Source organism: Rhipicephalus microplus, chromosome X (genome assembly GCF_043290135.1).
Source record: "Rhipicephalus microplus isolate Deutch F79 chromosome X, USDA_Rmic, whole genome shotgun sequence".
Lineage (NCBI taxonomy): Eukaryota > Metazoa > Arthropoda > Arachnida > Ixodida > Ixodidae > Rhipicephalus > Rhipicephalus microplus.
In genome coordinates, this window is record NC_134710.1 from 372,950,264 (window position 1) to 372,975,966 (window position 25,703).

The following is a 25,703-nucleotide window of genomic DNA, read 5'->3' on the forward strand; positions in this document are numbered from 1 at the left end:
GTCCGCTGGCCGCTTGGGCGATGCGGCCATCGTAAAATGTTGTTCCTCTTTTTTTCCAAATTTTGTTCATGTGTTCTGAAGAGACCAAAGTTCACCTGACTGATGTCTCAGTATAAGACGAGACTCAGTGGGCCCAAATAAAATGAACTTTTTATTACATGTTTCGTATTTTGAAAAAAAAACATACACATAGTGTGAAAAAATCAATTTATAAAAGCATCTTTAACTTACAACTGGCATTCGGACATGATGAGCAAACATTGAACCCAGAATATATAACCAATGCGAAAATTATCAACAATCGCTAGTAGGACACGTCGTATTTTACTCAATCACGTTTCTCATGATGACGTACGTAGTTTTCCTACAAAACTTAGGTACCGAACGAGACCGAATTCAGAGAAAGGGGAGGCTTGAAGCGAGCAGTAGTTTTCAAGAAAAAACGTTGCTGGAAACAGTGTTTCGGCAAGTTGACTTGCCCTTGTCAGGTCAAAGGCGTTGCCGTGACGAAGAAAAGTTAACTTCTCAAAGCGTTGGCTCCACCGACCTTCTCTCTGTTAATATTTGAAAGCATTTAGTCCATCACGTGTATTTGAGTGACAGTATTAAAAGTAAAGATTCACAAATTATCAAAAAGCAACTACAAGAATTTAACGAGCAGAAAGCAGCCTGGCTATAATTACTTGGCATCATTTTAACCACACGCCAAAAGTAAAAGAAGCTAAAACAATGCATGTTGCCGAGCCAACTCGCAATCAATCCTTTCAATAAACGCATTTTCCCGACAGGAGCTTGGCTGCCGCATTCACCAATTAAACAAGCGACACCAGTGACACAACACTTCTGTCAAACCAGTCAGACTTACAGAGAACTGGGTTCACTCATGTACTCATGCAAAATCAATACTTGTTCGAATATTGGGTCCAAGTTCTTGAGCTCACCCGTCGCCCTTAGGAAACGTTGAGATATCTTCGCGGAACTAGAAATCACCGGGTCAGCAGAGCGCAGAGCCATCGAAAGCATGTGTTGCCCGATTAAGCCATCTTCGACAAATGTGGTTCACTTGTTGGGCATAGCTCACTGCGGCTTCCGTTCTCTGCCCGCCACCACTTGCTGTCTATATCTTTCCCGTACTTGGCATGCACGCCACCCGAGTGAGATAACTGAGCGCGATTCAACTTCTGATGTCGCTGACCGAGGAGCGAGAAGGAGAGGAGGCAAGGGCTACGAACTCAAGACAATAACTTCCCGCGCTTCGTCTGATTTAAAATTAACAAAATATGGAATAAGAAAGCACATATAACCAAAAATGAAAGTTCTTCACAAGGGTATCAAGATGGTTTTTCTGCTGAAACCGTGTCATGGTCAGTGCAGTTGTGCAAGACGTGGTTATCTTTTCCAGAACGCCACAGTCAGCCTCGCCTACCTGAACCCCTGTGTTAACCGGACTGCTGCACTCTCTCCTAAAGTCTTTGAAAGAGTACGGAACTACTTTGGAGCATAGAACCAATTGTGAATTTTGAGATTTGTGACGTTTCAACCTTTCCTTGTTTACTTTTTCTTGTTCGTAATTCATACATTCTTTCGGGGGGAGTGGGAATCGTGTGACGTATGAAGCGATGGTTGGTAGAGGCCGAGAAGGAAGAAGTGAGATTAGAATAAACATGGCGTATGAGCCAGGCCACGTCGCGCATTCATCATAGCGTAACATATATATATATATATATATATATATATATATATATATATATATATATATATATATATATATATATATATATATATATATATATATATATATATATATATATATATATATATATATATATATATATATATATATATATATATATATAAACGAAGGTCTTGTACTGGCAGACTTGGTGCCGTTAGGTTGTATACGAGGGACTATTGGTTGGCTGCCAGCGCCTAATAATTTCACGTGCTTCGTGACGCCAAACAGGCTCAGAAAGAGTGTGCCACACTCGCCTACATGGCTACAGGTTGCGCTGACTGGCAATCTCACGTTTAAATTCACATATAAACTCAATAAAGTGGCTGGCGGGATAGCCACAGTGGTAGCTCAGTGGTAAAGCATCGAACACGTTATTCGAAGGTCGCAAGTTCGGTTCCTGCTCACGGAAAGTTCTCTTTTCACCCACTTCTCTTTCTTCCCATTTACATTAGAATTGGTCTAATAACTTCACCTACACATTCCTTGGCACTATTGTCTGTTAGATCGCAATAATATTGTGTGACAACATGGAAAAACGAGCCCTTAAGTATACACTTATTTCCCTTATATATATATAGGCATTACTGTCTGTTAGATCTCATTAATATTGTGTTAAAACACGGAAAAACGAGCCCTTAGGTATACACTTCTTTCCCTTATTTCATTGAACGAGGGTCTCATACTGTCAGGCTTGGTGTGTTTAGGTTGTATGAGAAGGACAATTAATCAGCTGCCCGCTCATAATAAGTTCACGTGCTACGTGACGCCAAACATGCGCATAAGAGTGTTTTCACACTCGTCGTTTGGCCTATAGATGGCGCTGACTGTCACTCCTACTTCTAAATTCACATATAAACCCAAAAAAGTGGATGGAGGGAAGGCCGCTGTGGTAGCTCAGTGGTTAGAGCATCGAACGCGTTATTCGAAAGTCGAAGGTTCGATTCCTGCTCACGGCTGGTTATTTCTTCATCCACTTTTCTTTCTTCTTATTTACATTCCATTGGTTCAAATAACTTCCCCTGTACATTCCTTGGCGTTACTGTCTGTTAGATCTCATTAATATTGTGTTAAAACACGAAAAAAACGAGCCCTTAGGTATACACCTCTTTCCCTTATATATATATATATATATATATATATATATATATATATATATATATATATACGCGCACATGCAAACACATACACGAACATAAAAAATGTTGGTTCAACTCCCCCCTCTCCCTGAGCAGAAAATTTCTGTCTATGCCACTGGTATCGGCTGCCGTTTTATCGTTCGCAGACACTTTTTTTTTCTGTACTTGGCTTCATGCCTGCTTGCAGACTCGGAGAAGCTCCAGCCGTGTGTCTCCGATGGTGCCTGATTGCGACCGCCAATGACGCTTTTGCTGGCAATGCTCGGCATCGGGAGGCGCGCTTATAACACCGCGCTTTTAATTAAACGGCAAGGTGGGCACGCAGAAGCAGGCCTCCAGGTGGTGTCCAGAACCGAATCATATATAGCTGTCGGTGGTACCAGTGCAACGCTCGAAGCCAAGCTGTTCGTATACAGAGGAAGGCATTGGGCACTTTTCAGGACTCCGTTTAGCAGAGGTTTTCTGGAGGAGGTACTGCGGACATCGTTTCATTCCGTTTATTTTTTCTTATTTTTTTAAACAAACAAAACCCTGACACTTCAAGTACAACACCTCTTTATGTATGTTCGTGCGTTGTTTGTATGTGCGCTCGTACGTCTTACGCGCATACAAGTTGTAAAATTTCAGGTGGTCAGGTTATAATAAAACCACTCGAATCCCCCCCCCCCCCTCTGGCTGCGCCACTGACATGGACCGTTGCACTCTCATCGTCATCTGGAAGCTTTAACATTGTACCAATACGCTGCATGTCTTGCCAGCTAATTTTAGTGAGCTGTTTTAAAGTGCGACTACGAAATACTAAAACTGGTAAACTGCATCGTTATCTATGTCGGCACCTTCAAATGCCAGAGCTGACGCGCGCGCACACGAAAAGCCGACGTCGGAAGACGGAGCCCAGTGCAGGCCTGTATCTTTGTTCACGCCGTTGATAACTGCAGAAGCTGGTGCCGCGCGAACTAGTTGCTGGCCATAGTGTCTATTGATGTATTCATGATGGTGAGAACAATGACACTTCGCTGGTGCGTAACCAACAGAAAGACATACTAGTAGTCAGTCGTTGAAAGCAATTGGAACAACTTTAGTGTGTTTTTGTTGCAAAGGTCTATTTCAAACAACCTTATACACATCGATCAAGCCAGAACAAAGCAGTTGGTATGGTAATAATTATGACAACAGGGCAGAGGCGTTAACAAATACATAATTGGTTGCTGGTTCACTATCAATTGGCGATATTCCAAGGTATCACTGCGTGTCATACGAAGAAAGAGCTTTGCACGTATACATTTTCTCACTTTTACACGCGCAAAAATTCCAACCATAGTTGCAACTTGCAGTCGGATATTTAGGAGCGCCGACTTGTGTACAAGAATTCGGATAAGTGTAACAGGGTAGAAATACGACTGTATAGAACTCTTCAGTACAAACTTGCACGTTTACTTAGGCAACTAAAGTTCATTATAGTCAATCTAACTTATAGTTGGCGGCTGAAAAGCGATAATTGCCACCAAGCTTTGAGTCCACCGGGATACATAATTTACTTTCAGAGGTTGTGTTCCCGTATATACCTCTCTGTGCTGAACTTCAAGAAAGCCATAAAACTTAATTTTGATCGCGCTTCATAATAAGGCGCCCACCTCTAAACAGGAGTTATCACAAACGTGTCCGCAATCAACGAGTGACTGTCAAGTATATCTGATATTTTTAAAGACAGGACAAGACGAAGAGGACAAACGTAAATCTCTCGGTCTTTTCCCATCTGGTAAAATGCTAGCTGAGCACTTCAGATATGTCATATTAACAAAGCCAAAAGTCAGTCCTTTTTGACTGTCAGGCATATTGATGTTAAAAACCCAAGTCTCGAGCGCTTGACCCAACGCTGCCTGCTGATTTTACCGAGTTTTTAAGCTCAGCTGCTCCTCAAACTCGACAGCAGCACGCCCAGCTTGGCCTCGGAACCAAGAGCCCTGGTTCCCCACTTAAAACTCTGATAGGGATAATATGAACCACGGGGAAAAAAAAGGAGCGCGAAGCTATCGGCTTGTCGAAGCGCCGCATCGCGGGCTGCAAGCTCTTTCGACGCCAAGTGTCACGCTGCTAAGGTTGAGGGCACGGCTTTGATTCCCAGTCCTGGTGGTCACATGGATAAATGGGTGCTAACTGCAACGAACGTCTGTTTTTATGGCAGCGTGGTCATTTTATCTAGAAATGAAAACGTATACAAACGCAGAAAGTTGTGAGCCAACAAAGAAACTGCCCAGCATAGTATAAGCCCGAGTTCGTCCACAAATAATGGCGCACATGTGTTGTAGCACAACGGGAAGTGATGTAGACGGCAACGTGGGGCATTGCAAACAGGCATCAGTCATGCACGGACTCGTGCATGTATGCAAACAGTGGTTCGTAGTCGAGGCTGCGGGGCGACCACTGCGCACTCGTGACTTCCAGTGACGCACGACAGCTGTCTTTGCGGTCTCGTTCTGAGCTACACCCCTCCGTGTCCAGAGCCGAGTGGGCCGCATAGGTCACGCTGTCAGTGTAAACCGGAATGGTCGTGGGAATGGATAGGCGCATTCACAACGTGATTTCTGGGAGCCAACGTTCGCCTTCAGGGCAGGCTAAACAAACATAACGCTGTCTCTTTGAAAGCGGAAACTTCCATGGGTGGTTACTTGTACTATATATGATGAGCACATATAGTGGCATCCAATTGTAGAGAAAATTCTGCACCTATACACGTATACATAGGCGCGACTCCTTGCCAGACGGCTGCCATCGCTTTATTAAAACTTGTTGTTCAGCTAGCTGGTCATTTGTCAAATTGTAAGATAATTAGTGCAACTTTAATTGACTCCCACTAACACTCACACAAACACTCACTGATCCAACTGAGTAACAGACACAAGTGCTGAATGTCATGTGTGTTACTCGGGTGGATCAGTGTTTGTATGGCTGTTTTCAGGAGTAAAGGTTGCACTAATTATCTTACAATATGCCGTCGTTTGATTTGCGTAACAATGATTTCTGTAAGCAGAACTTTTCTCAAAGCACCAGTGTGGTTCCTCGGGTTCGCATCACTACGAGACGAAATTCTGGAAGCATGCCTTCATACAGCCACTGCAGGTTATCTACAGGTTGCACTTCAACATTGCCCCGACAATGACGCGAGTACTATTGGCCACAAAGCTGTTCCCGCTGCTGTAAAGCATCCCGTGCAAACGTGTGCCGGTCGAAGGAGTTATAATTAGTGAGATTATGGGGATTAACCTGTATAGGAGGGGAGTGGGAATGAAGAGGAGAGAATATGGCGCTTCATAAGGCCAAAGTTATTCCAAAAACCATTGTTATGCAACTTAATAATCAAGAACGTATAATAAATAACCTTGCTAATACAAAACTTATAATATCACCTTGAGAAATGGACCTACAGAAACCAACACACAAACTGCTTACTTAGGTTGTCTGACAAATAAACGATCCCCTCGAACGATACGCCTTCTTTCGTTCCTGGGAAATAAAGCCAATTATAAGGATCGATACAAAAAGTGTGCTCTTCGAGAACCGTTGACAACCGTCGGTGGTGCAGTGAATCAAAGCTTTCTGTTGTTTTGACAGTGCACAACTTCCACGCAGGTTGTTCGGCGTCAAGTGCGCAGGATGCCTGGGTTGCATCGCGCCCAGCGAGCTGGTGATGCGCGCCCTGGAGCACGTTTTCCACGTGGCTTGCTTCGCGTGCGTCGTCTGCGGCCGCACCCTGCAGAAGGGCGACCAGTTCGTGGTGCGCGCCGCGCGTCTCTACTGCCGGCCCGACTTCGAGAAGGAGATGGCACTCGTCTCTATGGCACAGCACCACAACAGCCAGCCAGCCCAGCCTCACGCGCCGCCGCAGCACCCGGCTGCACACGCACCCAACGCAACCCTACCAGGGACCAGAGGTACTTAACTATATGTACTCGCATCGTCGCAGCTCTTATGCTGTAAGCAACAGTTCATGTAGTTCATTTCGAGAAAACTATTCCTGGTATGACCGACGAATGACACTCTTCGTTCTCTTCCAAGCACTTCCGGTTAAACACTTCGGATTCTCTGAAAATTAAAAAAAAAATGTGTTGCCATTTTCATATTTGTATCACGTGGCTTGTGCGTGTAGTTGTACCTTCTGGGGGCGAAAGAACTGGCATGCGTAGCTTGAAGGTGGTATCCGTTTTGCGTCATTGCCCCTCTGTATAGGAAAGTATACAGGAAAGCTTCAAGAGAGGTGTATAACAGCTACATTTGGTAATGGTCTGAAACCTGCGGGCTGAAAGTTGGTGGCTTACCAAAAGGGCTCAGCCTAACTTAACAACTACGCATGCGAGCCATGGAAATAGAAATGATAGGTGTAACCTTAAGGGGCAGCATGAGACCAGAGTGGGTCAGCGAGAAAAAAAGGACAAACATTTATGCTGTGAGGGCGAAGCAATCAATGCGAAATCGTCAAATTCGTATGTCACATGGTGAACAGGAAGCAGCTCGATACTTGCAGTGCGCCTCTCAAGCGCAAAAGACGCACAAAAACAACACGCTGGACGCGCGCGAACTAACAACCGTCACAGCTCGACACTTGCACCACGCTGCTAAAGCATAAAGAAGGACGCTTGAAAAGAAAGCACAGGTTTAACGGGAGCTAACAACTTTCACAGTTGTAACTTCCTTGTGTTTGATCAGAGCGCTTCAAGTGTGAAATGTGCCAGCGCTTCCTTGTTGAACACTGAGACGCATGGAGTGACTGACCCTTGCGTGCATCTTGCGGCACAATGACGCTCAAAGCAATGCTTGCCTGGCGTTCCAGATCACAAATGGGTACAAAATCCGACCACACTTTGTGCGCGTCTGAAAATCATTTGAAACAAAATGTAAGAACGTCGCTTTGAAGCGTGTCCTTCGCACCATCTCGCGTGGGTGGCACTGAACACACCGAAGCGCCTCCGAGATCTGCGTCAATACGCTGAAGAACGTGTGGCATATTGCAGGGCTGTCTTTACTGCAGCACACTGTGGAGCGAGGGATCACAAGTTCGAATCGTGAAGGTCATTTCTTGGGATTTATTTTAATTTGTGGTTTTTGTTTATAGCCTGAGTAAAAAAAAACCTGGTTTAGCCTTAAGGCCGAAGAAATGAATACGATAGCAATAAGCGATAAGGTTGTACGAGGCCCCGCGTAATGCGTGCACGATCCCGCGTAACTCTACATAACTGTTGTAAGGGACTATTGCCGCTCCATGGAGCAAAGCAGTTTTCGTGTTGTCTGTTCTCTCAATGCGAAATAAGCGGTGAGTGCACAACATGAACTAAGAACATACAAGGCCATATGCAAGCCACCTGTCGAGATAATGCACTTGCCAGTGCTCATCACCACGCAATTTTCATCACAGTTCATGGTTGCTGCTCGCGGAATAAAACTTATTGATTGATTGATTGATTGATTGATTGATTGATTGATTGATTGATTGATTGAAATCAACAGCTGGGCGTGATGTTTGATTGCTGAAGGAAGAGCACCACAATGGTTTCGCAGGCGAGAATGGTCCTCTGCCGGGCGGGGGTCCCAACGGTCAGCAACCGGGTGCTGGCGGCGGAGCAGCGGCAGTTCGTCCCGACGGCCGCCGGGGTCCTAAGAGGCCTCGCACCATCCTGACCACGGCGCAGAGGCGCGCTTTCAAGGCATCCTTCGAGATCAGCCAGAAGCCATGCCGCAAGGCAAGTGGGAAGCTCGTTTTGTGTTGCTCGAAGCAGAGTAATACGGCGGTCATTGTAGCTGTCCCTTCTTTCAGTGGACTTTCCGAGGCCAGTGCTCAGAAAGTGCTTCAGAGTGGTTAGTTCTCCTTACAATGATCGGATTTGGGTGTCATTTTTCACTGAGTCGCCTGCAGGATTTCCTCGCCACTTGTTGCGTGTGCGTGTGTGGGTCTTGAGGGAGAAAGGGAGATGGTCGTGTTTTTTTCTGGAAGCATGGTTAGTTTAGTGCTCGTCATGATCACGAATAGCGCCTTTGTTGATAGCATTGTATAGTTCAGCATTGAAATCAAACATAATTTGGGGAAGTCAACCAATAACCTTATTCATGCACTAACAAACGTGCCATGAACATAGTGGAAACCATATCCCGTAGATAATAACAAAGAGTAAGTGTATGTTTTCGTTAAGAGGTGCGCATATTCTCGTTCAACAAATTAATAGTAGTTTTTTCTTTCATTAGTATATCAGCAAGTTTTGAATATAATTAACTATAGTTGCAAAAATGAAAAGGTTGTTAAGCTCCCGCTTCTTTTGCGATGCTGAATTCTTTCGTAAACCAAGTCGGCGGCATTCACCCGATTTACACACCATTAAACACAGGTAGTTTTTCACACATGCGCATGCGTCTTGAAGTAAAAGTGTATTCGACAAAAAACCCATTATGAAGGCACTCATGACTTACAGCTTCAAATTAAAAATGATATTTTTAATGAAGTGCAACTGTAGGCACTAGCAAACTGAACGGCCTAGTATTGGAGACGAAAAAAAGCTGAGGCTTCCTTTCGTCATCCCCATCTGGTCACAAAAAAAAAGAGGTGAAAATAAAGAAAAAATAAAAACTAATGTTCCATTCACCGTTCAGTAACAACACCTGGTGTTCTACGAGCCAAAACCACGATGTGATTACGACGCGCGTCATAGTGGAGCGCCACGAAAATTTAAATCATCCGGCGTTCTTTAAACGGGGCCCTGCAACACTTTTTTGAATAATGATCGAATGGCTCCACTGAAGGAGTTCATTGGCTCACAAATCGACCACCGCATTCTTTTTTAGAATTGCTCAAGTGCGAGCGGGGTTACAAGAGCTTAGTCGCACGCTATAATTGTTTTCTATCTTTTCTCGTCATGAAGAGTGTGCTGGAACTGGAAGCTAAGCAGGAAGGAATGGCACGGGAGAATGAAGAGATGTTACGCACGCCTAATGACGTCGAGTTTTTTTTTTTTTTTTTTTGAACATGCGCTTTACTTTCACTGTGATCGCAAGCAATCGCGAGCGCGTGAGGGCATGTGGCGGCCTCCTGCGTCGGTCGCAGTAACTATGTAGGTTTGAACACTGTGAGCATGGCCTCCGAGATGGCGTGTGCGCTCGCCCGCCATCTCGGAGGGGCGTATACATCTGAGTATATGGCTCTCCGATGCCATATACCTTTGGTTATATGGCATCATTTGCGGAAAGAAGGGGAAACCATTCATTGCTGACTGAGAATAAATTGTAAATTCCAAGCCACGTGTCTCGCATGTTCTCAGAACCCTGGACTACCGATCAGCAGCGTTTTCTGACCATGCTGAAAAAATGTTGCAGCGCTGACATGTACACAGATCTCTAGCACTTCGCCTTCATCGAAATGCAACCACCACGACCGACATCGAACTCACGACTTTCGAGTCTTCAGCTGAGCACCGCAACACCTGTACCACATAGACGGACTTGATGAACCATTTGTTCGCTGGCGGAGTTATGTTTCTTCATTCCGGGTAGTGCATTCTAGTCAGAGTAACGAAGTTGTCCCCAATAATGTCCGGTATCTGATGTTCGAAAATGAAACTAGGATGAAGAATCACTTGTGTGTAGATAGCGAGAAAGGGAGGAGTCATTTGCCGACTTTCGGCTCTTGCATGCAGGCAAACTTCGTTGCCGCCTTTGTGCATCTCGCGGAAAACAAAATTTTGTTCTTTAAGAACTTCCGTGTGTTTTCAAAATTGATCTCGTGCATATTATTCTCGGTGTTTGCTATTTCTCTATAACTTTTGTTTATCTCTGTTATTCCTAAATCTGTGTAGCGCTTAGGCATAACCTTCTAGAGAGTGACGTTCTGTCTTCCACGCCATTAGGCACTTCCGAGAAGACAATATTGCACTGGCTTACGTGGCTCGGTAATTGTTTCGCCACACAAGAGAGAACACGCTTGATGTATGCGTTCGCAATCATTTTGTTCCTTGGCTCAAATAAGGGCTACACCGCCGACTACACAAACACCTTCCAGCGCCTTTATTAACGCCTAAAACACGATCGTCGGCACGTGCGCATACACACAACAAAACGCCGACACGGGCGTTGTTGACGCACAGCTTTTGCGCCGGTACATGTATAGCTTAGGTGGACTGCGTTTCTTTTTTGCATCCCTACGCACCTAAAAATTTCTCAGGCTCACTGATTTTCGTCGCGGCAACGTTACACGTCTCTATGGACGCGTGCGGGGGTAGAGTGGGAAGGGTGGGGGGACAGGCACAGTGAACAAATTTTGTATGTTTACCTTTCCTTGCTGCAGCCTGCTCTGCACGTTGAGTTTTTCGTATGATGAATGTTCATCGAGTCAGGCAAGAGAAAGAAAACAGCTAATGATGACCATAACAGACGAGCCTATATATATATATATATATATATATATATATATATATATATATATATATATATATATATATATATATATATATATATATATATATATATATATATATATATATATATACGAGCGCAGCTTGGGTTTGTGGGCTACTGCGCATGCCCCCCCCCCCCCTGCCCAGACCGTAACAACAATGGCGAAAGAACACTTTCACTCGTATCGGAAGCGTATAGCAAGAAAACAGTCTTGGCCATCGGACAAAGAGTATACACGCAACAAAATGATGGCGTCCAGTACACGTGGTGTATTATGCGGGCAGTGTGCGCAAATTTGGGCGAGCGAGATGAAGAAGAAGAAAAAACAAACACGAGGGACGCCGCAGAAGGAAGTGACAAAATATTAAGAGACACAATGAGGCCGAGCGAAGAAAAAAGAGAAAGACAAACTGTGCATGCTGCGACGCTAAGACGCGGTGGCAACGCGCGCCTTGTTAATGCCGCATTCGTGCACGTGGGCGGCCGGCGACGCGACGAATATGGAAACTTTGTCAGCCGGAATTCTTTTGAATAATGAGCCGCGTTGAGGCCCTCGATACGAAGGCGGCGTCTCCCTCTTTCTCTCGCACGCGCCGTTCCCCCTTTCTTGCGTGTGCATGTTTCTTCCACACCCAAGAGGGCACGAGGTTGTTAGAATTCCCCGCACACGACGGCAGCGAAATCAGGCGCAATATTTTCGTCTTGCTCTCAGCATTGTTGTTTCGGTTCGCACGTTAGAGAGCCGTTGCAAGAGTACGTGCGAAGGTGGCACTGGGAGGTACAGCTTACGATGAAAGGGTTGATAGGTGTGGGTGAGTGGCACGATCAGCCAGCCGTATTGTGCCTATTGTAAGTGCCGAACGTGCGAGAAAGGACGAAAGGCGTTCCGCTACCGACCATGGTGTACAGGGCGCCTACGGTGGCGGCTAGGGCACCGGAGGAGAGCAATGTGCTGCAGTGGAAAGGGGAGGAGTTGATTCCTTCACACCGGATCATGAACAGGAAGTAAAACGACAACCCGCGCACAGAAAAGGGGGTGGAAGGAAGGCGTACCGTCTAGAGGGCACCGCCGAACTTCCTTGTTGCTGTTGAGCCGAGCTCATCCGGACGTGTAGCCTCGAAAGTGCCCAAAGAGTGAAGTCAACTGGCCGAGCCACGAAGGCGAGGATTCTCCCGACGCGTTTTAGCCCAAAAAGGCGGTGACACAAGACGCCACTCGGCGAAAAGAAAAAACAAACAAGGCAGATCAATAGGCCAGAAAACTGAGCACACGCGGCAACAAACAAGGTTTGCGGAGTGAGCCAAGCAAGAAAAAGGGGATAACTGGCAATGGAGAGAAGAAAGGTGCAGGGGGGCGGTTATTTATCACTTGTCTCGGGATTTAATAAAGCGGCGACCACGGGACCGGGCTCGCCTCCGCGTCTCGCGATCGGCTCTCGCGCGGGACCGCGGATAATGTCGCGAAATTAATATGGAGCTCACGCGGCGTGGTTGCACCGAGAAGCCGCGTGCGGCGCGGTCCAAGCTCCGTGAAAAACCGGGAACACCGGAGCGAGGGAAGCGGGAGGAAAGAAAGAAAAAAAAAAGGAGAAAGAAGCGCAGACCCGAAGAAGGCCACCGCGGAAAGGAAGCATTCCTCGGCAAAGGCGCGGGTGTCCGCGTGGAAGGCCGTTCATTCGGTCGCGGTTTTTCCAAGAGAAAAGCGCAGGGAGGTGTCGCGGTAGAGAATCAAGGCGTTAGACGTCGGTTGGCCCCCCCCCCCCATTTTTTTTTTCTTTGCTGTGTGAACGTGACTACTCGGTAGACTTCTGAGCGTCGTCGAATCCCAGGAATGGAAGAGGCGGCCAGGTTTTTCGGCGAAACCAGCGGGCTTTTCCAAGCGTGAAATGCGCCCCGCGTGCGCGCTTCGGTGCTCGATTGGTATACGACGCCGCCACCGGCATCTCTCGACGCACCTGGAGACGGCTTTCTTCCCCTCTCTCTCTCTGTCTCTTTTTCTTGGTGGCGTGTGTGTTGCGCCTCGCGTGCGGAGAGCGTGCGTTTCGGACGCTCGACAAGCAAAACAACTCTTCTAGAAAAAGCCACAAGAGCCGCAGCGCTGGCGCGTGTGCGTCGGCGGTGAAAAGTTAGGAAGAGGGGAGGGCAGGTCTCCCCTGCAAGAAGTACTGCGTGTAAAGGGTGGAAGAAGTCGGCGTGGGTTTCCCTGCGGTGGTGATTTATGAAGCCCATTTATCTTTGATTGGGGCCGAACGTTGCGGGGCTCTGCGACCGACAAAACTTGGCTTTTTTTAGTGTTTCTTTGTTATATATATTATGCGAAATGTCTTTTTCTCGCGCCAAGCCCGCGTTATTGCGGTGAAGTCGAAGTGGTTGTGGGTGGGACTACTTACGATACGTGACAGGATCGAACCTCGGACGACTCCTGTTTCGGTTGTCGCACTGGTCAACTAATATTCGTGTTCTCTGACTCACCTTGGAGAGGCAGAGAAAGTGCGGAAGACGTTGATGAAACCATAATAAAGTGAGAAATTTGCATTTGGCACAGCATCGCCATCCAAGCTTTGAGCTTGTGCTTGCTTTATGAATAATATGGCAACTCTTGTGCTCAGCAGATTGACAGCTAGGCATTTACGTTTAGATGACACTTTAAACACAGAGAGAAGGATGGCATATTTGGGCGAACTCACTAAGGCTGGCATGAAGGTGGAGTGCCCAATGGACACTTTTGTAATTTGTTGCAAGCGCATTTTCATTCATTGCAAATCGTCATTTTTGACACAAAATTGTTTTATGCCTGGCTCCACCAAGGCTTCACAAACGTATTTACGTCATAAATAAGACGTTAGTAAAATTCACACTTACAGATGGCAAGGGAAAAAAACTAGACGAAAAAGTTTCGTCACGGGCAGTCGCACCCACGACCTCTCAGTCCGCGACGATGAGTGCCGGGCGTTTCACCCACTGAGCCACTGATGCAATGTACAAGGCCTAAAAAACGCACTTTATATCTCACAGATAATCTCTCTCACACGTGCTCTTGGTTTGCAAGGTGGTGTCACCGTCTGTGAGCACTGAATGGAAATACCGTGCTATGACATTGTAGTGCCACCATCACCATCATCATTTCTCAGTCACCGCGCCGCGCCTCTCACGCAGCTGATGCTAGCTCGAGCTGCGCGAGGATTAGAACAAGCTAGCGCACTTGGTGTGTCGGACGTGGAAAGCCACGCGGCTCCGCTTCAGGTGTGTAATAAAGTGGCGAGAGAACGATACGACCACGTTGGCCGCCGTCCCGTCTTCCTCTCTCGCTACAACATTATCGAGTGCCGATATGGAGCGATTGGGCGACGACTTGTCTGGATGGCAATGAGCACTGGCCGACCTGTCTCATCGAGGAGTCACCCTGGACACAGTTATCTTTTTGCCGTTAGTTTTGTGTTAGCGAGTGGTGGCTCGTTGCCGGTGCAGTGGTGCTTCAACATGCACCAACACCACCTACTGCATCGCCTACTGCTTTAAGTGTGACAGCACCGGCAAATGAAACTGCTGTAGTAAGCGCCCCAGAAATCATAAATTTTGACGGGCGAAAAATGTGCCTTGAGGAAGTGAAACCAATGGGACGTGGAACGCCTTTACACATTTAAAGCTGGGACTACAAACCTGTCCATCCCGTGTTGCTGAATGCCGTGTAGTAGTGTATTCATGACCACGGGCGTACGTTACCCTACTATTCGAGAGCGCACATCTTGCTGCTTCTCTCCTCGATTGACGACGCTTCCAAGCACTGTATACAGATTACCAGTGTTTATTATATTCCTTTTCACGCCATTTTTGCGCGGGATTCCCGATATGCTGCGTCCGTGTATATATGTTAACAACCTCAGCTACTACAACAGTTAAATCATTATCCTGGGTGCTTGTCGTCGGCATGTAGATGTGCCACGAGGTGTGGACGTGGGTACGTCCATGTCAAACGATGCTATAGCTGCCAAACACTGATGGGTATTGTACAAGCGCTGATACATCAATGCACAATAAACAATCCACCACTTCTGTGATAACGCGTTTCTCTTTCTTGTAGTACCGGTTCTTAGGACTTAGGGATCAGCCAAGTGTGTTTTTGTCTACTTCGGTACAGGTTCGTGAGACGTTGGCCAAAGAAACGGGTCTCAGCGTGCGAATCGTCCAAGTGTGGTTCCAAAACCAAAGAGCGAAGGTGAGATGTTTTCTTTCGTTTGCCAATGCATCAAAAGGACGGCCCACTCTTCTTCTTGTTTTGAGCAGAATCCGGTGGTGCGCTGATGTCTTGACACGAAGAAATAGCTTTGATGTCAACAAACTCTTATGAAAATGATTGTTTTCATAATTATTTGTTTCAAGTGTGCAAAATCCTAACCAGCTAGCTTTTGGAAACAATCGTACGTAAAGAAGTCTCATTTCTACCGATATTTTAACGCGAGCGGACCTTCTAGCTGTTCTTCCGAGTCACAGCTGTGTTTTTTTTTTCGGTTGGTAATAAAAGAACGAGTGATTGAGCGCCTCTTTTTATCATTTGACTCAGTTAAAGAAGATCCAGCGCAAGCAGCAGCAACAGCAACAGCAGCAGCAGCAGAGCCAGCAGAACGCGGGGGGAGACAGTTCAGGCAGCGAGATGGCCTCCTCCACCAAAGACTCCAAGAAGAGCGACGATGGCCGCCAGTCAGCATCGCCAGCCGACCTTAGCTGTGAGTTATTCGTCCTGCTCGTGAGCTTCCTTTAATGCGTTGCATGCTAACGAAAAGCAATGCAGCACCCTTCCTTTAGATTATTCCCTACTCACAAGTTCGTTTTTAAAGGCAGAGAAATAATATAGGATATAGGTCCATAATAACAATTACCGGCATTTAACGTCCCCGAATCACTGTACGATTATAAGAGACGCCGTAGTGGAGAGCCCTTGAAATTTCGACCATGTGAGTGTGTGTGTGTGTTTTTTTAACGTGCACCTGAATATACGTACACGGGCCTCGAGCATTTTCAGCTCGGTCAAAAATGAGGCCGACGTGGCTGGAATCTAGTTACAGGTTAAGTGAAAGGTACCCCATAAGTTAATAGGTTAGATCAGTTTACCTAAATGTGACTCAGCCCTCGTAATGAAGACACGTGTGGCTCATACGTAGGTCACTTCCTCGTTATACACATACACGCATACAAACGCACGCACAAACACACGCACAGACAAACACAAACACACACGCACGCGCACACACAGTCTTTCTAAGATGCATACAACCGCATAATGACGTCATATACTGATCTACTTCACTTTACCTTGCTATTAATTTGCTTCAACTAAAACAAAAGATGATTTTCTTTGTACTTTCCTTGGCATCGTTATCCGTTGGTTACTATGGCTGTGACTGACACAGATTGGTCCATTGTGTATCGCTTGCTCTCCTTAAAGGGAAGCTGAAGCACTTTTCTAAAAATGACTTAGGAGCATGTAAGGACAGTTTGATCCCTGCTGAATGAGAAAAGCGATGTGAGAGTTCTCAAAAGTGAACGCCAATAGCTCTTTTTGATGAAACAACAGGGGATATGGCCAACGGGCTTCTTGAGACGCTGAGCGAACACGGTGAGGTCATTTTCGGCATGCCACGTCACCTGCAACAGCAGCACTGCGGAAGTGTGGCCTCTTCGATTAGTTCCGACAACGGCACGTCACGGGTTTGTCACGCAGGCCATGGTTGACGATAGGAAAGAACACTTGCTCCAGGACAGAGAAAACGAAGATGACGTATGTTTCCACGCCCACACTTTCAGCGCGCCTGCGGGGGTGGAGCAAGACGAGCTTTTATTTCGCCTGTTCTGAAGCTGCTGCTTCAGAACAGGCGCAAAAAATTATTGAATCATGAACAATAATGCCGATTTTTCATAGACACGACGTTTTATTTAATTCTGAAATCTCTTCAGCGTCCCTCTAAATATCATTGTTTTCAGGCCCTTTTCACTTCTACCAAATGGCAAATCATTGCTATACTGTTCTCCAGCTTATACCTTTAAGGTGTGAGTAATATCATGTACAATGTGAACTTTATTGTGCATGAAAAGGAGGGACAAATAGTTTCCAGAAACAACTAGCCTTGCTTGCGAAAAACGTGGTGACTCATGTCATGTTATGTAATTGCGTAGTAGTGCCACGGCACTGAAAAAATGGAAACGGTGCTTTAAGCACGCGAACGTCACTGTAAAACAAATGATGGGTGAAGGGGCACGTTATGACGAAGATTATTAAGATTATAAAGTGTTCGAGAGCAACTCCGATATTCCTCTTTGTACAAATAAGAAAAGCACGTGCACTTTCTATAAACAAAGTATAAAAACCATGATGTACTCTGTTGAATCTAAGGAAAAAAAGTACAGAATTGCAGATATAATCATGGAAAATCTATAGGGTAGCAAAGCTTAAAACAAAAATAGCACAAAGATGCACACAGCGTGACCTGTGGTATCGTTGATTTTATTATCTGTTGGATTCACGCTGTGAACGTCGACAATTAGCGTGCATTATATTTAATGAAAATGCACTAATTGCAGGTGACAGTGCGTTTACCGAGTACCGCAGTGCTATTCAGAGAGGATTTACTGTACTGACCTTTTCTTTAGAAGAACTCTGGTAACTAGGGCAGTTTTTTTTTCTAAGTAATAGTTCGGGAAACAAAGTGCTGTATATAATAGGAATTATCTAAGTATAGAGGGCGCATTTCTGGCAACTGGTGAACATTACCTACATGCTTGTGGCACGTTTGACACCGTTTTCAAACTCTCGTTCATCCTCTGGTCCAGTGGAGTGCGTCAACACTAAGCGAGCATAAAACTGGCAAAATATTTTGTTCAGAGATCGAGAATTCGGGAAAAAAAAACTTGGTAAATATCAGAAGTAGTCAATGACAAGGGCGCAAAACGTTGGCAAACATGGTGTAGTATAACGCGTTAAACCGTGCCTTTTAGAACGTCGGCTGCTCCGCATGAGCATTACTACTGCGGGGAAGCCACCTTCGACAGTTAGCAAAGATGATTGTCGAACTCATGCCATATTTGTGTGGCCTTCAATTTCAGCATTCATTTTTATCTGGCCCAGTACTGAGTACTCTTATGTCTAGGTGAAAGAGTTACGCCACCGGTAATGCATTGCGTCTGTGTTGTTTTTTTTTTAAGAGTACTGACACAAATGTTATTTTCCTTTTTGAATTGTTGCTCTAAATAAACATGCTGGTGTCGAGAAACTTAAAACGAGTGCTGGGGTGCCTGGAAATGCACCGAATATAATTTTATTATTGCCTCTTAGCAAATACACTTTCGGTTTCGATATCGAAGGACCGGCATCTCAGTGACGTGTCATACCATTGCGACATCACGGGAAGACAGCAAATCTGTCATCTGCTCCAGGTGCTCGTAAACAGCGATGAGTGAATTGTACAGTGACGCTGACAGTGATTTCTCGTCTTTAGGCTGCATACAGGAGGCAGAGCTCGCAAACTCGGGAACTGTTTTGACTCGTTCAGATAAGCGCATTGCAGTGTAGCTGACTTGAAGATACCCAGTGATGAAAACTTTATAATCCAAATAAAATCGTTTGTACGTGTTGTCTGACGCTGACGGGGTGAAATTTCTCACACGAAGGAAACGAAAAATGTCCCTTTCGCGATGTCTTCAAATTGTGTCACCAGTCTTTTGAGTAATGTGCTTGCATATTCTTGTTCGTTCGCTGTAAAATAGACGCAAATGTTTCCGTTTTCGCAGCTCCACCCTTCTCGAGGTTAGGCCTTCTCGAACCGTCTGCCGTGGGGTCTCCGTACCATCTGCAACCACTGCCTTACGGCACTCATCACGACGGTAAGCAACGCCTAAACACTCTTGCTCTATAGTTCGCGCTTCTGGTCACAATGTGGAGTGGTGGCAAAATTTTGGTAGTTTATCCTTGGTTTTCTTCATTTTGTTCTGTTTTTTTTTCTTGTTTGAAAAACTATTTAAATTCATTTGACAGGCACCGACTTCAGAACTATGATTGGAGTCTTCGAAGTTCTTAATGAAATTTCAAAGATAAAATTTATCGCGTAAGTTTTTTTAAACCATTCTATATTGTGTGCTGCAGTGTGGGCCCTACCGCTACGCATTATCTGCGTGCTGTTTTTTCCAAGTTGTAACGCTCACACGCTGTTGCACCAAACTGCGTCGACAACGATCTGATGCCACACAATGACATGTACAGTTGTGTGGACGTCATAGCTGAACGATCACTGAAGTATAGTGCTGCTATATGGAAATCAGCCAGGATCAGCCTTCATTTCCGGATACACGGAGTGACTGTTCGCATTGACGCCTTTGGTCGCTTGTTCACCGCTTCGTTGACTGCCTGTTATGACGTAATTAGCTCCATTGCGTGGCGGCGTCAGAGAAGCGTCTCATTAGGAACTCTAAAGGCAAACATTTAATGAGCTCAGATTGTTAGGCTACCCTTTCTGAACTTTCGCAAAGTCTGTTTTATTCTTAAGCGGTCGCTTACAGATTAAATACACAATCTGAACTTTAGCGGTCGTTGCCATAATCCCCTGTTCAAGTCATTCGGGGTGAAAAGGGGTTGCTTACGTAAAAGTCCTGCCCTGTGTAGGTGATCTCGGAGGTCATTCTTTACTGGGCCCTACCACCTGCGTTGAATCAGATGTCAACGCAGAGAGTGCGCCCCGCTTTAACAAATAGTGCCTATGTAGCGGTGAGTTATTTGTTTTCAGGTTTTTTTTTTTCGTTGGAAGATCAATTTTGTTTCTTTTGTTTGGCATTTTGTTTACTCAAAGCTAATCAGTTTTTCTTACCTACCCCTACATTAATGTTTCCCAACAAGTTATAAACGTGCCTTATAATGTTATGTCATCTCGTAGCGTAACATCGGTGGTGCTGCATATCTGCCCCCCTCTTTTTTTTTCTCGCTCGTTTCCCAGCTTACAAAGATTTTCTTCTTCGTAAATATTACACAATTCGATCCTTATACATGGCTGCTATTCGACTTCCTTCAACAGTTAGGTTTTATTTTCTGCAAATAAAAATTTTTAGTGTCTCGAGCCACGACTTGAGCGTGCTATGTAGTCATATTCTTGCATGACACGTATATCATGATTATCATGTTCACCCTAATCATATACCTTCGTCATCCATTCACGTCACGTAATACCAAATTTGGTGTATATGAAGCTGGTGAAACGACGGCGAGCGCATGATGAGCGTGGCATGTAGTCATGTTCTTACATGATACGCGTGTTAATATTGTCATGTTTGCACCAGTCATATACTTTCGTCATCCATTCACGTCACGTAATACCAAATTCGGTATACATGCGCCTCCTATAATCTTATGGCTTTTTACGTTAAACCATCCAAATCAATCAACTTTGGTATATTTGAAGCTACCAACACGACCGCGAGCACATCATGAGTGTAGCATGTAGTTTACATGACACGCATGTCATGATTATCATGTTTGAACTAGTCACATGCTTTCACCATCCATTCACGTCACGTAACAGCAAATCTGGTGTATGTAAGCTAGTGAAACCGTCAGCACATCATCAGCGTGGCATGTAGTCATGTTCTTACATGACACGCATGTCATGATTTCCACGTGAAGGCCTGTCACTTATGTTCGCCATGCAGTCATGTCACACCATACGAGTTTTGCGACATGTCATGTGCATAAAACTAACGCAGGCACAGTGAGACCATGACATGTAAGTCATGACATTCATGACATACATGTCACGTTTTTCATGTTATGAGTAGTCACACAGACAGACAGACAGACAGACAGACAGACAGACAGACAGACAGACAGACAGACAGACAGACAGACAGACAGATAGATAGATAGATAGATAGATAGATAGATAGATAGATAGATAGATAGATAGATAGATAGATAGATAGATAGATAGATAGATAGATAGATAGATAGATAGATAGATAGATAGATAGATAGATAGATAGATAGATAGATAGATAGATAGATAGATAGATAGATAGATAGATAGATAGATAGATAGATAGATAGATAGATAGATAGATAGATAGATAGATAGATAGATAGATAGATAGATAGATAGATAGATAGATAGATAGATAGATAGATAGATAGATAGATAGATAGATAGATAGATAGATAGATAGATAGATAGATAGATAGATAGATAGATAGATAGATACGGTCAAACTCGCCTAAGTTCGCTAAGAAATGTTCGTACAGCGACAATAATATTTTCCCCTCTTGCTTGGGATCGAAGCCACAGGTGAGTTGCGGCTAATAATACTTTCGGTGCGCCTCCATACAGTTTTTCTACTATTGCTAGGGTTCATGCAAAAATAGTTTTGGGCCAACAACTCAGCAAGGGCATTGAACGTTGAAGCTGTTTTTTCTTGAAGCCGTCGACCTCAATGAGTACTAAGTTACAATAATATTAGTGCAGCTTCAAATAGCGCAATTTGTCGAAGATGTACAGTCCAGGTTCATTTTGTTGGGGTCTGGCGTTATCAGGGTGCTATATAACCACACGTTTCCTTACATGCGCCTGTCATTTCAGTCGGAGGGACGATGGTTGGTCGCCTCGATGAACACTATAGTCCGTGGGCGGGGAAAGGACATGCGCGTGTATAGGCCAACACTGCAGAAAAACCTGCAAAAAGGGTTATTCTTTAAACCCGCTGGCTTTTTTATCTTTTTTGTGCAAAGAAATGACCAGAAAATGCGTCAAAATAGAAGTTAAAAATGCCCAGCGAGTAGCCATGGTGCCTACTGGAATCTCTTGTCGCCAGGTAGGGTCAAAAACCAGCTAGTTTTGCTCAAAGTGGCCACCAACGGCAACTATGAAAACTGGCGCGAAATTTAAAGTTCTGGTTCTAGTTATAGTAATATTAGATGTGTATGGTATCGGTGCGTAAGTTTAATGTAATATAAGGGCCAAATAACTGTGAGGATAAATAATGAAAATTCATTGAATGAGTTCATTGAGAGAGAAGATGATTGATTGATATGTGGGGTTTAACGTCCCAAAACCACTATATGATTATGAGAGACGCCGTAGTGGAGGGCTCCGGAAATTTAGACCACCTGGGGTTCTTTAACGTGCACCCAAATCTGAGCACACGGGCCTACAACATTTCCGCCTCCATCGGAAATGCAGCCGCCGCAGCCGGGATTCGAACCCGCGCCCTGGAGAGAGAAGACGCCATGCTCTTGTGAACAGTTCGGACCGTTGCGGAGGCTGGTGGAACATATCTGAACCACGCCCTTCTTGACCTCTGAGATGCACTTCAGCAGTGCGATGAAACACTACGTAAACCCTAGGAATACACCGAAGAACATGAACTCCTAGATGTGAATGCCCCTGTATACCAGACACCTAAGCCAAGAACTGGGTCACCTCCAGTCTTTTTTTTTTTTTCATATTCAGACAACCGTGGTGGTTTAACCACGACGGAGATTCGTATGTGGAATAAAATAATAGCAGGTAAACACGCAGGACAGCAGAAAGAAACTGGGGAACTCTGGGGAAGCCAAGTTCGATTACCCAACTATTCAAAATAGTAGCCACGTAAGCATTAAGCCGCCCGCAGTCTCCGAGCTAAGTATGCCGCTAAGAATCTAAGCAGAGAACCGTGCACGTGTGGCTTGAAACCTTATATCGCGTACAGACCAGCAAGACGCATTTCAAATGCGATGAAATTTCAGTGCGTATGCCCAGCAGTAACTTTCACGAACGATCTGACGCGCTTTCTGGCCTCGAATCTCGGCAGATCGTGCAAGCAACAATGCGTGATATCTACCACGGTATACGTAAAGTGCCGAGCAAGTAGCCACTACCCCTACCGTGAAACATAATCGAACCAGAATTTGGGGAAGGGCACCTGCTCGCTCTTGAACCTGTATTTGGCGCTTATTTGGTACATGTGTCAGATCAGCCGTAAATGGGAGAGGAGCGCTTGCTCGGAATTTTACTGTATAGTCATCTCGATGCAGCCGTTGACTGTAACTATATGAACATGTCAGTCATTACACTCGGCAACCAACCATCGTTGTGCTGATAAAAAAATAAAAACATGCAACCTTCTAGTTCGCATAATTCTTGCGAAAATATGCACTTTTTTCGTGCTAGATGTAAATTAAACCCCACATTTACTAGCCACTGGGATGACTGGATACCATATCCGCGAAACTGCTGTTGTAATTAAATAGCGGGAAGTTGTGTATGTAATACCGTAGCGCCATCATGGGAAATAAGTGATTGGTGGACCTGAACGGCACCGTTCATGTTGTCGCAACGAACACGAACAAATTTATTGACAGACTCGCAATACACCATAGCGTGAATTTTCGCATGTAGTCAGATAATTACGGCCTGCTATTTGTTATTCACGTCGTTTAGTATAAGAATTTTCATTTATTTATTTATTTATTTGTTTATTTACTCATTTATTTATTTGTTTATTTGTTTGTTTATTTATTTATTTATTTTACATCGCCGAGTCATTTCTATCTCTAGAAACTCGCCACGGTGATCTAGTGGCTACGGCACTCGGCTGTTGACCCGCAGGTTGCGGGATCGAATCCCGGCTGTAGCGACAGCATTTTCAATGGAGGCGAAAATGCTGTAGGCCCGTGTGCTTACATTTAGGTGCATTTAGAGCCCTTGTCTACGGCGTCTCTCATATTCATATGGGGGTTTTGGTACGTTAAAACTAATTATTATTATAGTTCAGTCTTATAGGGTCGCCAGGCTACACCGAGTTCGAAAACTGCCGAGCCGTTTCTTCTTAGACTTCATTCCGCCTTCAACATGTGATACCTTCTCCTCGCCACCCCTTTCTTCACAAAACATTAGGACAGCATCAGCAAAGAGCGTTGACGCTCTCACAACTTCGCACTGTTCGACTGCATGCTGTCGTATTGACTTGCGCAGTCGAAAAAAAAAAACGAAGTGAAATAAGCTGATCGCACACAATAGTTGTGCGAGATATACGGTAGAACGGGTTTCAGTGACGTGACACGATCAAACTGCTTATATCGTGAATTGTGCCGAAAAAACAGCAAATGCCTGGAGAGACTGATGCGTTCCTGTTCTGTATTCAAGCGCCCTTTGAATATTTATCATCTGACGGTTGATACTCCGAACGAGTGGATGCCACGGCAACATCTATACAATACAGCGAGTACTGCAAACTTTTCATTAACGTCTTTGCAGTCGCGAGGTCTCGCCGTCTATTATAACTTTAAAAATTCTTCAACGCACGATACCATTGATACTGTAATCGATAACCAACTGTGGTGGGATCAGCGAAATGGTGCGCCATGCTACACGCAGCAACGTGTGTTTTGCGCAATCTGTGTATTGAGTCCTGCTTGCGCGCTTCACTGCAGCTATAAAAGTGTGCTGACTCTGCAAGTATATTTGCTATCAATTCGTGAGAGGTTGTTCAGGCGTACACATCGGCAAGCTAATTGGTTAGTCATTGCCATTTCGACATTTGCATGGTTAAGATATATGAACGATTAAATCGTGCAAAAGCGTCCACGTTTAAGCATGTTTCAGCTCGGCCGTCTCCAAGGACCACGGGGTCATTGAAATAACCGATTGCTTTTGTTTTTCAATAAATACTTGTGTAACCAGATGGTAAAGTAGACAACTGAATGAAGGAAGTCACGAAAATTTGAGAGAGGAAGGAAGGAGGAAGGACAGGGAGGTTAGCTAGTTCTCAGACCGGCTGGCTAGCCTGTGCTGGGGAAGGAAGACATGTGCAATGCTTTAGAGAGGCAGATGAGAGGGGCGAGTGCTTGGCGTCTGTTTCGGCACCTGTTGGATCCGGTGGAGACCACGGCCATAAAACTCTGAGACTTGTGAGAGACTATCGAGGTGATAAACATCCTCGCCGCAATACGTCCTCGTTATTTTAAGATGGGAGACAGCGTCGACCTACGCCATCCACGACGTGCGAGTCGACGTCTTTGTACAATAATAAAAAAAGGTCTTCTGTCTTTTTTTTTTCGTCAATTCTGATTTTCTCGTCAAGGCTATGACTCTCTTTAAGGAGGCATGGACGCTCTGTTTGAATATCATTGTACTATCGTCGGAGAGTTGCGGCACCTTAAAGGGAGTTAATGTGACCCTTCAAAGAGAGTCGCATGCGTTGAAAACGTTGAAAGCCAGGAATCGCTGTAAAGAGTCACACGTTCTTTCTTCCTCTTTCTTATAGTGTTGCTTCAAGTGGTTTGGTGTTGTGACTGTTGTAAAATACCATTTCTTTCATTTATTCTTTTCTGTATGAATTTCGCTGCCCCACCAGGCAAACAAACGTATCTCGATTGCCATGAATCCTTT

The 25,703-nt window shown here is 45.0% G+C and overlaps 1 protein-coding gene across 1 annotated transcript in view; it reads left to right on the forward strand.

The window, feature by feature from the left end:
* The window catches only part of LOC119161076 (LIM homeobox transcription factor 1-beta), a 160,509-nt gene that overhangs the window by 128,314 nt on the left and 6,492 nt on the right, over nt 1-25,703 (forward strand). The window contains exons 4-8 of the mRNA XM_075879986.1: nt 6,502-6,803; nt 8,425-8,606; nt 15,443-15,520; nt 15,866-16,028; nt 19,087-19,179. Coding sequence (XP_075736101.1) covers nt 6,502-6,803; nt 8,425-8,606; nt 15,443-15,520; nt 15,866-16,028; nt 19,087-19,179 — 818 coding nt within the window. The remainder of the gene's footprint in view (nt 1-6,501; nt 6,804-8,424; nt 8,607-15,442; nt 15,521-15,865; nt 16,029-19,086; nt 19,180-25,703) is intronic.